This window comes from Melozone crissalis, unplaced genomic scaffold (assembly GCF_028551555.1).
Source record: "Melozone crissalis strain CALT ecotype California unplaced genomic scaffold, PUWL_Pcris_2 ptg000008l_1, whole genome shotgun sequence".
NCBI lineage: Eukaryota > Metazoa > Chordata > Aves > Passeriformes > Passerellidae > Melozone > Melozone crissalis.
This window is the reverse complement of record NW_026535786.1, coordinates 12,935,798-12,950,667: the sequence shown is the minus strand read 5'-3', so window position 1 is coordinate 12,950,667 and position 14,870 is coordinate 12,935,798. Positions and strand designations below refer to the sequence as shown.

General features: G+C 55.1%; 1 protein-coding gene and 1 long non-coding RNA gene across 2 annotated transcripts; both read left to right on the top strand.

Moving 5' to 3' along the window:
• The first annotated feature begins 67 nt into the window (after nucleotides 1–67).
• ENO2 (enolase 2) lies at nucleotides 68–9,403 on the top strand. Its single transcript, XM_054270011.1, has 12 exons — nucleotides 68–234; nucleotides 3,135–3,226; nucleotides 4,121–4,216; nucleotides 4,505–4,563; nucleotides 5,563–5,632; nucleotides 5,790–5,923; nucleotides 6,625–6,847; nucleotides 7,296–7,493; nucleotides 7,622–7,823; nucleotides 8,033–8,141; nucleotides 8,278–8,336; nucleotides 8,671–9,403. Exons 2-12 carry the CDS (start codon nucleotides 3,142–3,144, stop codon nucleotides 8,738–8,740), a joined length of 1,305 nt encoding a protein of 434 aa, XP_054125986.1. The 5' UTR covers nucleotides 68–234; nucleotides 3,135–3,141; the 3' UTR covers nucleotides 8,741–9,403.
• Nucleotides 9,404–9,528: 125 nt separating this feature from the next.
• Nucleotides 9,529–10,333, top strand: LOC128933120 (uncharacterized). The gene is made up of 2 exons (XR_008482753.1): nucleotides 9,529–9,606; nucleotides 10,100–10,333. It is a non-coding gene; the product is annotated as an uncharacterized LOC128933120 (long non-coding RNA).
• Nucleotides 10,334–14,870: the final 4,537 nt, after the last annotated feature.

Here is a 14,870-nt window from a genome sequence, read left to right as displayed (position 1 = left end):
CTCCATCCCCTACGTGCTGTTTGCAAAGCTTTGCTAAATCCTGACTCATCGCAGCTCTGGGTCACATGCTGCTGTCCCGGCCCTATCAGGGGCGTCTCCATCCTGCTGCTGCCGCCACCGTTGGCTTAGAGGACACATCATCTCCCCTTGAGGTCCTGCATCCCTCCTCAGCTCCGTCCTCTCTCCTTTCTACCAGCACTTTCTCAATTTTTCGTCCAGCCCTGCCCTAGGAAGGTAAGTGTCTCCCCACGGCCAGCAGCCCCCTCACTGCGTGCCTGTTTCTGCTGCCCCCCTTGTGCCCTCCAAACCCCACACGCACTTTGGGGTCCCTGCCGAGAAGGACCACGGCGAGCGGCATTAACAACTCAACTCCCCTCGCTTCCTCCCCCTGCTCCTCCCACCTCTGTCTCCTCACCCCCATCCTTCTGACTTTTCTTTCCTATTTTAATTTCAGGTACTCCCTCCTTCCCAAGCCCCCCCTTTCCCCTCCCGGCAATCATCATTTCAGACGTGAGCCCAGGGAATTGCAGGAGTGGGGGGCGACCAGCGAGGATAGGTGCTGCTCCCAAGGACACTGTCGGGAGGTGCTGCGGGATGGAGCTTTCCCGGGGGAGGGGTGCTAATGGGGAGAAGGCAGCGCTCCGTCTGGGCACGGCTGGGGAAAGGATCCAGCCTCGGAGCGGCCCCCCAGCCCCCCGAGGTGTTGACATAAACGCGGGCGCTCAGGGACAGCGGGGAGGGAGGGAGAAAAGGGGATGTTTTCCTATTTGCACAGCCCCACACCACAGGGGAGGGGGAGAGCACGGAGAGGAGTGACAGTCAGGCAAGCAAGAGCTGCATCAGTCACGACACTGCAGCAGTGCGGGCTTCCCGGGAGCAGTGCCCAGCCCGGGGGATGGCAGTGGCACACGGGACTGGTGGGAAGGGTCTCCACCGTGCCGGCCCGGCAGGGACAGGGAATTGCTGCCAGCGCCAGCTCCACGGGAAGGCATTGCAGCAGCACCAGCCTCCCAGCGTACGGTGCCCAGCCCCTGTTCACGGGGGCTGCACAGCCTCCTCTCTCTTCCTGGATGTGGTCTGTGGCTTCCCAGCTATGGCTCCATCCCAATCCCTTATCCCAGCTTATCCGCCTCTGACCTCCTTTCAGACCAGTGCAGCTGATAGCAGGGATTTCAGGGTGCTTCTGTTCAAAAGAGAGCAAACGCAGGGGGCACGGGGCAGAAACACAAGTGGAGAAAAGGCTTAAAGGACTACAAGGGAGAGGAGGTCATGTAAGTGATGGGGAGGGGCAGGCAAGGCTGGATTTGGGCTTGTCATTTGGCTTCCTTGGATCTGGCTCCAAGAGGGGCAGGTGGATGTAGCCACAGGGATGTGACCAGGGGCAACGTGACCAGATAAGCAGAGAGCCACAGCATCTGGCACGGCCGTGCTGTCAAAGATGGCTTTAAGCGGGGTCCTGTCCCTCTGTACCCTGTGGAGGCTGTGGAGGCACGGCCAGGACACTGCTGCAAGGAAGCTCACGGCTGGCTGCGCCGGCACGACTCTGGAGGAAGTTCCTGTGGCGTGTGCCAGATGGCGTGAGGAGCGCTGCCAAAGCGGCTGATGGGGGATCCCAGCCCAGATGGACATGGTGGAGGGCCCTGTGCAGGCTCCAGGGAACCCTGGAGTCGCTGACCACAACTCCCCACAGGAGAAGCTCTGGCTGAAGCTTCAGAGCAGCAGCACCATTCCCCACACCCTTGTGATTTCCACCCACCCGGGGCAGTGGCATCGGGTGCTGGCTCCAGTTTCCCCATCCTGCTTCTCAGCTCCCCTCGATGCTGGGATGTGCTGGTTCAAGCTCATTTTCCCTGCCCTGGTGCTGAGGCCCTGGGCTGGCTGTACCCTTGCCCAGACATGCCATGGGGATGTCCTGGCTGGGGCTCCATGGCTACTCTGGCCTCTGCCAGCCCTGCTCAGGGCTGAGGGAATCATCTGTGGGTGCCAGGGGAGAAAAACTTGTCAGCGCTGGGAGCATGGGGGGACAATGACAAGTGACACACCTCAATGCAGCACCCCGTCAGCACAGCCTCACAGCCAGGGGAAAGAGAAGGTGGCATGACGAGCTGATTTGTAACTCCTGGAGAGCAAACTGCAGCAAGAGAAGCTCTTTCAAACAGCCATCATTACCCACCAGCATGTTTTCTACTTCAGGTTTAACCAAAATGGTTCTACTTCAGGTTTAACCAGGTGCCCCAAAATGCTAGGCTTCCTCACCCCTCCACCCAACAGAGATCCAGCGCAACCTCATCTGCTTCCCTGCCTCAGGAATAGGGCAAAGGGTTGGTAGCTAGGTCAGGTGTCCCTTCCCTTCAGAGCCCTCTTTGCCACGTCTGAGGCACCATGGCCTCAGCAAGATGGCTCCTCAGGCTGCCAGGCTCCATGCTCCCGCTGCCTTGGCACAGCCTGACCCCGCAGCTCACGGGGACATGGGGACACTGAGCAGGCACATGGCAGGGGGGACATGGCTGGGGTGTGGGACAGCCAGGCTGGGGTGTGGGACAGCCAGGCGGGGATGGCTCCCCTGCATGGGCTGGAGAGGGGCTGGGCCCCCCTGGCTGGCTGCCCCTGCCCTGCCCATCACGCTGGGCTGGCTCCCCTGCGCTGCACAGGGACACAGCAGCCGCTTGCTGTCTGGCTGGCAGGCGCTGTCCTCGCCTCCCGGCAAGGGGACAGGAGATGCCAGGAGCTGCTGCCCCGTACTTGACACCAGAGCCAGGGGCACCTCCCCGCTGTGCCAGCTGATCCCTCCCTCTCTGCTGCCGTGGCACCCTCCCAATCCCTGCCATCCAGGCTTGTGTCGGGCGCTGTGCTGTGACGCAGGGAGAGGCAGAGTGCCCCTAGTTTGTCAGCTGCAGCAGAGGGACAGAGCAAATTCAAATAGTTCCAGTTTTCCAGTTCCTGGAAAAATGTTCGTAGATTCCTGTAGTCTGGGTGAATTTCTAAATTTCCTGGGGCAAATAGTTTTAGCCCAAATTTTTACAGTCACTTTTCCTTGAATTCCCTTCTCTCTGTCAGTCTAGACATAGAAGGGGTGAGCACCACATCCTGGAGCCTCTCAGAGCTGAACGTACCCTGTTCTCTCCTCTCCACAGACTCACCATGGCGGTCGAGAGGATCCATGCCCGTGAGATCCTGGACTCCCGTGGGAACCCCACCGTTGAGGTGGACCTCTACACACACAAAGGTATGAGGGTGAGATAAGGGATGGAGGGCAGGCCCTGCCCACCCCGGCAGAGCTGGTGCTGTGCAGCAGCCTGTCATGCCAAGAGCGTGGAGGCTCCTCACAGGTGGACCCCAGCAAACAAGTCAGGAGAAGAGGCAGAGACCAAAATTCTGCCTGTGCTCAGCAACCCTGCACACATGCCAGGCAAACCATGACAAGACAGCTGGCTGTCCTGCATGTGACCTGAGCCACGTGCTTGCCCATAGCAGGGACTGAAGGCCTTTTTATCATAAATGTCTGCATCTTCTCATGGTACCCCTGCTGCAGCTGTGCTTTTAGCCCTGGGGCACGGTAGATGTTTGGTAGCACATCCATGGCCATGCTTCTGGCAGGGATAAAGCTTTGTTCCTGAGGTCTCTGTGCAGCTATGTCCGTACGTGGGGCTCAGCTGGAGGAGCTGCATTTGCATGGAACCCCAAAACTGCTTGGGCTGAGGGGTGAGGAGCAGAGAGAGGCCAGAGCAGGCATGCAACCATTGTCTTCCTTCTTCAGTGAGGCAGAAACCTCAGTCTGAGGGGGAGGAAGCTGAGGGTGGCTGTGAGTCAGGCTGCTTCTCGAACTAGGAGGAGGGCTGAAGAACTTCCATCCATCACACACAGTTTTGGGATCAGTGTGAATCTCTGGGTGCCTGACATCCAAGTTCCTCAGCCTGGAAGCCCTGGGTGCCATCTATTTCTGCCCCTGAGGTGCTCCCCCTCTAGGGAGACCAGCCATGAGCAGCCAGCCAGCGAGGCCATCCATTTGCACAAGCAGTTGCTGCATCCTTTCCTATGAAAGCAGGGCAGAAACGGGTGCATGAGTGCTTTTCCTCTTCACCCTCTGCTTGTTTCACACCCCTGTTTTGCTGTTTCCCAGGCATGTTTCGAGCAGCAGTCCCCAGTGGAGCATCCACTGGTATCTACGAAGCGCTGGAGCTGCGAGACAATGACAAGTCACGTTTCCTTGGAAAAGGTGGGGAGATGCCTGCTCCACAGCTCATCCTCGGGGCTGCCTCTGTGTGGGGCCTTGCTGGAGGGCACTGCCCACCCACTGGTGTGACACGGATGTGTCCCTCAGGGAGACCACAGAGGCACAGAGCTAGTGTAAAGTGAAAGATCAGGCCTCGATCTTCCCTTGCTGTCTCCCTCTCTCTGTCTCTCTATCGGTCCTCTCCCTCCCTCTTTCCACTCTTCTCTCTGCCTCACTCTCTCTCTCTCTCTCTCTCTCTCTCTTTCTTTCTCTGCCTATTCCCTTCTTTAGGGGTCCTGCAGGCCGTGGATCATATCAACAGCACTGTCGCCCCAGCTCTCGTGGGCTCTGTAAGGATTTCTCTTTGTTCTCCCTTGTCCAACGCTTACTCTGGTCCATCTCTGTCCCCCGATCTCTGTCTCTGCTCCCTTCATCTCACTGGGTTAACAGACACAGCGATGCTCTCTGTGAACCCAGGCACACCCCTCCTGCCCTCCATGCCTGTGTGTGTCCACAGCAATCTTTTCTCTGGGAGGAAAGGATTTAACTCTTCCTGCTCCACCGCAGCATCTGTGCACCTAACTCGTCCCCTCGGTGCTCCCTGTAGAGCTCACCCCCTCCTTCAGCTGTGCTCCCCCTCAAGCACTGAACCACATCCACACGTCTGTGGCCTCATCCTGGTGTGATGAGCAATGGTTGCACCGTGCAGGGTCTGGCACAGCTTGCAGAGCAGTGGTGTCACATCTGCAGCCTGTTTACACCTGAAGACCTGGAGCCTGCTTTGAGGAGAGCTGAGCCAAAGCCACATATTACACACCATGCAGCCCATGGCTGGCTCTGGCTGAGAGCACAGTTCTCTCTTGCCGCTGAAAAATACCCAGCACGGTGGAGAGCTGCCTGTGCTGGGTCTAATCTTGCTCTCCACCTCACTCCTGGGGATGGCTCCGTCCAGTCTACATTCGCTTGCTTGAGGCTGAGCATGTTCTGTTGTTCTGCCTAGCTTCTGTGTGACCACAGCACCACCACAAAGCTCCCTGGAAGCTGCCAAAAGGCTGGGAAACCCCCCAGGGTGTCCTGTGTCCCCAGCAATGCGTGGCCTTGCCTGGGCTGCAGCTGACCCCCTCTCCACCATGGGTACATCCACACTGCACTGCAGAAACACCATCAGGGTTACCTAACCTGACTAAATACCACGGCACCAGTTTCCAGAGCTTTGTGTGTATATGTTCCCCCACAAGCTGAAAAAGTCCTTTTACCTCCAGCTTCTCCATCAACGCCTCCTCTCCCGCACACCAGACCCAGCAGCTCTTCCAGTCATCCCCTTCTCAGGAGCTGTTCCTTTCTTGCAGGGCCTCTCTGTTGTGGATCAAGAGAAGATAGACAATCTGATGCTTGAGATGGACGGCACAGAGAACAAATGTAATCCATCCTTCTTTTTGGCCGGGAAATTACGGGCATGGGAGGCTGCAGGGCTGGAGTGGGGGGCACTGCCCAAGCAAGGCTGGGCTGGCAAGGGCACCCACCCACTGGGCAGGATGTTGCCGCCTGAAAAGTCAATCTCCTCCTTTGCCCACAGCCAAGTTTGGTGCCAATGCTATCCTGGGAGTTTCTCTGGCCGTGTGCAAGGCGGGAGCTGCAGAGAAGGATGTGCCTCTGTACCGGCACATCGCTGACCTGGCCGGCAACTCCGACCTCATCCTGCCCGTGCCAGTAAGACTCTTCCCTCCTTGACATCCACCTTCAGAACCTCCAAAAGAGTGTTGTTCCCAAAAGAAACTTCAGAGGTGTTGGGAGGTAGATAAGGAAGGGATATGGGATTGAAACATCAGCTGAGTGCACTGCAGTTTTCAGGCAAGCAAACCAAGGCCTGAGATTTGTCAAGTTTCAATGGGAAAAAAGGAGCTTGAGGAGGATAGAGGAGAGGTTGTGGTGAGGGGCTGACTGAAGATCTCATTCTTAGCACAAGAAGCAGAGGGCATCATGTGAACCCTCTGGGGCACAGTTCAATACAAGGGCATATGGGTCTTCACACCAAGGGGAACCTGCCTTGGAGAAACTCTTTCCCAAAGGGAATTGTGGATGCTAAAATTTTCTCGGGGTCAAGAAGAAAAGTCCTGGAAGAGAGATTGACAGCATTGTTGATAAACAGGTGCAGATAAACAGAGCATAGATAACCCACATGACTCAGGAGATCTCTGAGAGGGAAACAGGTGGGAAAATCCTCCCTAACCATGTGGTTTGAGCCACTGCTGGAGGGAAGACTCCAGGCTTACGTGTCTTTGGTCTGATGGTTGAAGCTGATGTGCTTACATTACCCTGTGGGATGTGGCATGTGTGGGCATGGTGACCCATCTGAGAGCCACCTCTCAGGGGTGCCAAGACCGGTCTGACTCTCTCATGGACTCTTCCAGGCTTTCAACGTGATCAATGGAGGTTCCCACGCAGGCAACAAACTGGCCATGCAGGAGTTCATGATCCTGCCTGTGGGAGCTGAAAGCTTCCGCGATGCCATGCGCATCGGGGCTGAGGTCTATCACAACCTCAAGAGCGTCATCAAGGAGAAGTATGGCAAAGATGCTACCAATGTGGGTGATGAGGGAGGCTTTGCTCCCAACATCCTGGAAAATAGCGAAGGTGAGAGCCCTACAGAGATGGGGTACCCCTGCCTGCAATGCTACGGGTCCCTATGCCCAGCTCACAGCATTCCCTGGACTGATTCAAAAGATGATGCCTCAGTGTCATTGACCTCCTGTGTTAGGGAATGTTTCTGAGCTCCTTCTCCTTGGGGTGACCTTGATCTGTCACAGCCTCTCCATACAAACCTTTTATGATGTGCATGTTTTTACAAAGCTTTCCACAAACTTGTCTTTGAGCTGTGGAATTGCACTTTGATTCCTCCTTGTCCCTTTGGACACAGCCCCTACAGCTCCTTGGCATTTCTGTTGTGTTCTGGGCTCCCTTCTAGTTCTCCATCACACCACCAGACTCTCGGTGGCTCTGGGGCCCTTCCCAAGGGAGGCTCCCACCGAGAGGCAGAGCTCTCTGCACGGGCTGACTCTCCTGACTCTGGTTCTCCCCTCAGCTCTGGAGCTGCTCAAGGAAGCCATTGACAAGGCGGGCTACACGGACAAGATCGTCATCGGCATGGATGTGGCAGCCTCCGAGTTCTACCGGGACGGCAAATACGACCTGGACTTCAAGTCCCCGGATGACCCAAGCCGCTATATCTCTGGAGATGAGCTGGGAGACCTCTACCAAAGCTTTGTACGGGATTATCCAGGTGAGGTGCTGCGCGGGGCCGCAGGGGATCAGCACTGGTGCTGCACAGCGACCAGGCACAAACCCTCTGTGTTTCAGGGGTGGGAAGGGAGGCAGCTGTGACTCGTGCCTCTTTGGCTGTCCTTTCAGTGGTCTCCATTGAGGATCCCTTTGACCAGGATGACTGGGAGGCCTGGTCTAAGTTCACTGCCAATGTGGGGATTCAGATAGTGGGAGATGACCTGACAGTGACAAACCCCAAGCGCATCGAGCGGGCTGTTGAAGAGAAAGCCTGCAACTGCCTCCTGCTCAAAGTCAACCAGATTGGATCTGTCACAGAGGCCATCCAAGCGTGAGTCCAGCCCACTGCCCTTGTTGTCCTGTGAATGGGCTGGTGATGAACCACAGCCAGGTGGCACACCATGCACTGGGTGAACAGACTTGTGTCTCTGCCAAAGTGTAGGATGCTGAGAGTGGGAGCAGAGTGTGCCCGAATCTTACCCTGTGCAGCTGGTAATTGTAGGAGTAGGAGCTGCTGACTGCATTTCTCACTCCTTGCAGCTGCAAGTTGGCCCAGGAGAATGGATGGGGTGTGATGGTAAGCCACCGGTCTGGGGAGACCGAAGACACCTTCATTGCTGATCTGGTCGTAGGACTGTGCACTGGGCAGGTAGGTGAAACCAGGCTGTGCACAGGCCTGGAGAAAAGCCAAGGGGTGTCAAAACAGAATCCCCTACCCTGCCATGAGGAACTGGTGCAAGTCATAACAGTGTCTTACAGTGTTTGCTTTGGGGAATGCTTTACAGATAAAGACGGGTGCTCCCTGCAGGTCTGAACGCCTGGCTAAGTACAACCAGCTCATGAGGTAAGGGGCTCCAGGGCTGGGAATGCAGAAGAGAGAATAGGGGAGTGACCAACTGGGTGGGAGAAGCTGAAAGCCCGAGGGTGGATGGAGCTTGTGGGTGAAATGTTACAAAGAGAAGGCACAGAGATGACAGTAGGATCCTGGGGAGGCCTCTGGGGCAGACTCCTTTCCTCCTCCTTGGCATGAGGTGCAGCCCTGCAGTCACAGCAGCTGGCAGGAGCTGAGCTCTCGGGCACATGTCAGCTTCCTGCTGATAAGCTGCCTCTCCAGGGCCCTGGTGCCTCCAATGCTCCCTCACTGCAAGGGCCCGATGTGTGCTGTCTCTCTCCTGCAGGATTGAGGAAGAGCTTGGCGACGAAGCACGCTTCGCCGGACACAACTTCCGCAACCCAAGTGTTCTTTGAACATTGTCCCCAGGGCACAGCCACCCTGCTGCTCTTTCCCACCTCACAGACTCTGAACCCCCCTTTCCCTCCACTGCTCCCTTTTTTGCTCTTTCTCCCCACTCTGTCACCTGGTGTCCTCTCACCTCGAAACCCCTCGAGTTCAGGTGTCCCTGGCTAGCTGTACCCAGGCGAAGGATGAGAGAGCGGCCCACACCCTGTCCCTTGCTGTGGGCTCATAAGCATTCCTGGACCTAGGCATTGTGTGTCTCTGTTGTTTGTGCAGGGCCTCACCTGGGTCTCTCTGCTCCGTGCCAGACCACGGGAGCGGGTGCCCAGCGTGTCCCTGGTGCTGAAGCATGTGCGGTGACCATCCGTGTGCTCGGACACTGCGGCCGCGTCCAGCCGGGCGCTGCCAGCGCTCGCTCTCGTTGTGCTTGTGTGTGGGTGTGTGCCTGTGTCCTGGCCTACAGCGTCCCTGTGCCCCGGGCATGTGTCTGCACTGAGCCCTGCCAGTGTCGTGTTGGACTGTGCTGTGTTGGGCTGTGCTTGCCAGCAGCTTGGTGTTGAGGTGCACTGCTGTCCCACCCTGGGTGTGTGTGCTGTCAGTCTGTGGCACTGCTGTCCCACCCTGGTGTGTGTGTGTGTGTGTGTGTGCTGTCAGTCTGTGCACTGCTGTCCCACCCTGGTGTGTGTGTGTGTGTGTGTGTGTGTGTGTGTGCTGTCAGTCTGTGCACTGCTGTCCCACCCTGGTGTGTGTGTGTGTGTGTGCTGTCAGTCTGTGGCACTGCTGTCCCACCCTGGTGTGTGTGTGTGTGTGTGTGTGTGCTGTCAGTCTGTGCACTGCTGTCCCACCCTGGTGTGTGTGTGTGTGTGTGTGTGTGTGTGTGTGCTGTCAGTCTGTGGCACTGCTGTCCCACCCTGGTGGGTGTGTGTGTGTGTGTGTGTGCTGTCAGTCTGTGGCACTGCTGTCCCACCCTGGTGGGTGTGTGTGTGTTTGCGTGTGTGTGTGCTGTCAGTCGGTGGCACTGCTGTCCCACCCTGGTGTGTGTGTGTTTGCGTGTGTGTGTGCTGTCAGTCTGTGGCACTGCTGTCCCACCCTGGTGTGTGTGTGTTTGCGTGTGTGTGTGCTGTCAGTCTGTGGCACTGCTGTCCCACCCTGGTGTGTGTGTGTTTGCGTGTGTGTGTGCTGTCAGTCGGTGGCACTGCTGTCCCACCCTGGTGTGTGTGTGTTTGCGTGTGTGTGTGCTGTCAGTCTGTGGCACTGCTGTCCCACCCTGGTGTGTGTGTGTTTGCGTGTGTGTGTGCTGTCAGTCTGTGGCACTGCTGTCCCACCCTGCGTATGTGTGAGTGTGTTTGCGTGTGTGTGCGTGCTGTCAGTGTCTGGCTCAGCACACAGAACTGCGGGGCAATAGATTAAAGCACATCCGTAAACAAACCCACGCTCTCATCTGCTTCTTGTGACTTTTCTCTCTCTGTTCCCTTCCCTCTTGCACTCCTTCACCCTCCCCTCTGCCCATGATGTCTGCTTCACCTTCTGGACAGCCCCTGCTCAGCTGAGCAACAGACAAACTACAGATCCCTAAACTCTATTAAAATGTGTTTCACACCTGAGTTGCCTGACTTGGCCTGATGTTTATCTCTAGTTACCAGTGTGGGGGAAGTGGGGACATTTTGCCACCAGAGCAGGAGATGCTCACACAGAAAGGTAACAAAAAAAAAGGGAGAGGGGACTGGCAAGGGGAAGAGAAGGCCCAGCTACCCTCACCTGCTGTCACAGCTTTGTCCCACAGCCAGACCGCTCTGTTGGCCGCCAGCTGGGAAGCACCAAAGGGAAGGCGTGTGTGATGACTTACCCCTGTCATCTTCACCAAACCGTGTTGCATGAAGATCTGCTGTGCACTGATGTAAAGGCCTCAGGGTGGGCCCCCAGCCGTCTGCAGGACCCAGAGGGTGGAGAGAAATGGCAAGTCTTTGAGAGAGAAAACGCTGGTCATCCTCCCCCAGCAGGGGTTTGTAGGGCAGTGACTGGAGGTGTAGGTGGGATGGGTAGTCTCTCTCAGCTCCATCTTTTTTCACAGGGGCAACTCAGCATTACTTGGGGAAAGCTGCCCATGCTCCAGGCAGTGCCCCAGCAGGCTGGGTGCCAGCAAATCCCAGTGCTTGCTCAATAAACAGCTCTGTTCTGCACTGACTCAAAGGAAGGTGGGGGGTTGGGGGTGCTACTGTGAGAAATACAACTGGAGAATAAATGATAAAACCACCTTGCCCACCATTATATTCACGTCAGTAGCCCTACTATATTCTTGGGCACACTCAGCTCCGACCCACCTCTCTACAGAAAGTTTCCAGACCCTTGCTTAACTCTTGTCTGAGTTTGTTTCTGGGGTTGCTCAGCAAGTCCCAATCCCCCTGGACTGTGTCCTAACGCAGACTTTAAAACCCAAAACTTTAAACCACTGACATTTCACTGCTGATCCTTTACAAAACAGCATAGATTAAGGACTAAGTCCAAGAAGGGAAGACAAAGACTTTGGCACACATGCCCAGAACGGAGAAGACGGTGGGAGGGAGAATGCTAGGCTAGAGCCAGGATTGGTTTCCAGGGCATCACCAGCGCACGGCACACATCCCAGCGGCAGGAATCGCTGCCGGTGCCCGGCTGCAGCGCGGCTCCCGCCCCTGCTCGCTGGGAGCTGTAGTCCGGTGCCGCCGGGAAGGCTCCGCTCCATCTTCCCCCGCCCCGCGGCTCCTGTGGGCCCCCAGCCCCTTCCCCGCCGTCCTGCCCCCCGCAAAAGCGCTTCTGTGCCTGACAGCGCCCTTTTCCTGCAGAAATGTGCATTTTGGGTACAGCCAGTGGGCTGTCTTTTCCCGCTGTACACCTCACTGCTCCTTTGTTTTAGATACTGGGGTTTTGTGAACAGTATGGCTACTGCTTAGCAATCAGGGCAGGTTTTTTGGGAAAAAAAAAAAAACCAAAACTTTGTTACGTTCCATATTCCCAAGAGCATCTCCCCTTCCCCCCGCCCCTCCCATTCGTCCTTTTCTGCGCAAGGAAGGCAATTAAGCGCCCAAGGTAGCCGGCGTTGTCCATTTAAACGCAGCCAGGCTGCAACAGCAGGGAAGTGGTGTACATGAAGAATTTGTCAGGCGAGAGTCTCTGCCAGGGAGGCATCACCACGTCCCTGTGTCAGGGAAGGTGAGTGGAAGCCCTGAGGGGACGGGAGCACATCCCGCCATAGCAGTACCCCACCTTGGCGCCGTTTCTAAATCAAAAGAGTTCGTCGCTGCTAGCACAATGTACAGAAGGAATACGAGATGCTGGCATGTTTGTTTGGGTCACTGCAGATATTTGTCCTCGTCCAGTGCATCCGAAGATGCAAATGCTGCTTTCCCTTTGGCTCAGCGGCAGAGAGTTGGTTCCCGTTTCTTTGTGGCAGGAATGTCCAAGCCCTCGGCCGATCCGGCACCTGAGTGAGCACTCCTGTTGTACGAGCTGATGTCTCCATCAGATTGCTGTGCTGTAACGTGAACGCAGCCGGAGTACGAGTAACAGCGCGGGGATGGGCTGGCAACATGACGCTATCTGTGAATGGAAACATTTGTGGGATTTGCTTTCTTTTACATCTCAAATCATACTCTGTTTAAATTACATTTGCAGAGCAATGTACAGCTCTTAAAAGGATAATTTAACATTAGCTACTGCCTCTTCCCCCCTGCCCCCCCCCCCCCCCCCCCAAAGCCTGCAGAATTTTTCTATTTTTTTTCTAAATACGTGTGTGCACCCATAAATGAGCTGGAAGGGGAGGTGTCACTGAATTAGGCTTGTTGCAGGGTGCAGAGAAAAGACTTAATGATGAAGAGCTACCGAATTTCTCCAGTATGATCTCATCTGTCTTAAGAACAGTGAGATGTTGTCCAGCCTTGAGAAACCAATATCTTTCATACAGGAGGCTGTCAGAGACACCGTTTTGATGAACATCTGACAAGAAGTCCAAAAATTTGGGTGCTGGGTAATTCCTATGAGGTGCTGTGCAGCTTAATCAAAAGAAGAGTATTTGTCTCTGCTCCTGGAAGACTAAATACAGACAGCTTGGACAGGCTGGCAGGAGGACATTATGAAGCTCTCTCTGTAGGCAAAAATCAGCATACTACAGCATGGTGTATCTGGGTGTGGAAGCAGCTATAACTTGCTTCCTTATTCCTTCCATCAAGGAGACTACCATATGCTGTGTGTCAAAAGGGCAGTGGAGCTCCATTAGAGCCCCAGTTTTAAGAGTTTCACAGGAAGATCCAGATGAGATGTTTGGAGGTCTAGACTTCAAACCCCTGCTAACAGCAGGGCTAGCTCCAGACCTAGATGAGGCTGTCTGGGGCCTTGGCCAGGCAGTTTCTAACCATCTCAAGGTGAAGAGATTCCCCAGCCCCTCCTGAAACCTGTGTCAGTGCTGAACTACCTTTAGGGAGGAGGTTTTCCCTTTATCTAGTCACTTGCAAATTTCATAGGCATTTCACTGTGTATCTGTCAGAAGAATTTGGCTGTCACTTCTCTGTAGCCCTCCACACCAAAGCGAAAAAAAAAAAAAAAGCCAAAGAGTAATTGGTGACCTCCTAACTTCTCTTTACTTCAGGCTGAAAGAAACAGCTCTTTCAGCCTCCCCTTGTATGCCAGGAGCTCCAGCACCTACCTTATCTCATTCCCTCCCCCACAGGACTATCAGCACCTCTCTTGTGCTGTATTTCCCTAAGAAGGCTACATCCCAGCCAGGGCCTCTCCTTTTGCAGGCAGCTGTTTGTCCCCTGGTAGAACTGGAAAGCAGTGGGATGGTGTGGCTGGAGAGGTGGCGCGTCCTATCTCCCTAATCCAAGGGAGAGCCAGCTACACCCGAGGAAGTTTGGCTCCTGCCTGGCTCACAGACTCCCAGCTCATATATCCATCCTGAGGAGACAGCTATAATGCTCCTGGTTTGCCAAGCCCTTCAATCTGTTGATTTCAAAGGTGAGGTTCGCTTATTTCCCACGTTCTGCAGCCAGCCCACCTTGGTCCTGCTGCAGGAACACACACAAACACTCGTGGTTCTCTTGTCTGTTTCCCACCTGTGCTTACCGCCCTGAAACAGAGCAGAGTGTGGCCTGACCTAGCAGCAATTGGGCTGTGAGCATTTATAAGTGGAGAAACGGAATGGTTGCCCTGGTCCTGCTTCTCTTTTGAATCGCCTCTGATGTCTCTTCATAAACTAAGAGCGCAGGCCACCTTTGGCTGGCTTCTTGGAATAAACCAAAGCCTAGTATGATTTTCATAAGGTATTGAAGTCTCCGCCTCTTCACTTGTTGAAATAACAAACGACACTAAAAATCTTGATAATAAATTTAAGTCAGGCTTTTGAACTGAAGCAACTGACCTGGTTGTGGAAGATGATGACATGAAAACCATTTGGGGCTTGACACTGTGGTTACATAAACTTGGTGTCACACGTTACTCATCCAGAAGATCTCAGCAATACCAACCACTGTAGCTGCCACAGAGGCTTTTCCTCAAACCACAAACCTTGGGGATCTGGGTATTTTGTTTAGCATCCCGAGAACAAGGATCTTGACATGATCTTCCTCCTTCATGAATCATCACTGGCCTCTAAGGGTCACACGCACTGCGAGCTCAGGACACAAGGCTGTCAGCTCCTAAAGGCGACAGTTTGAAGCAGCCGTGACAACTGCAAATGCCACCACCTCAGCAGCAATAATAATGTTCTGTCTTCTTGTCTGGGGCTCAGCTTGGCCAGGCACTTTGTGAAGGAGATAACGCTTACCCCTGTGCTTGGCATCCACAGGGTGCTCTCTTCCACACGGCACCTCTCCAACAGGATGGTGAAATCTTTTGGGCTGACCACACAAAAGCCAGCGAGCATTTTTGCAAATGTTAGCCATGGCTTTTTCAATCTCCCATGCCAGGTGTGGGAACCAGGGAGTCCTAGGGAACCACAGCACTTCAGGATTACTGCTGGCAGGGCAGAGGCTCCCTGCAAGGGGCAGGACAAAGAGGCAGGCTGGGGAGAAGGGTGGATGTGAGAATGAATGAGAGCTAGAGACATGAAACATGCTGATGTTGTGCAACAGGGTGCTGCATGCCAGTGGGGCTGGCTTGGGAACGAGA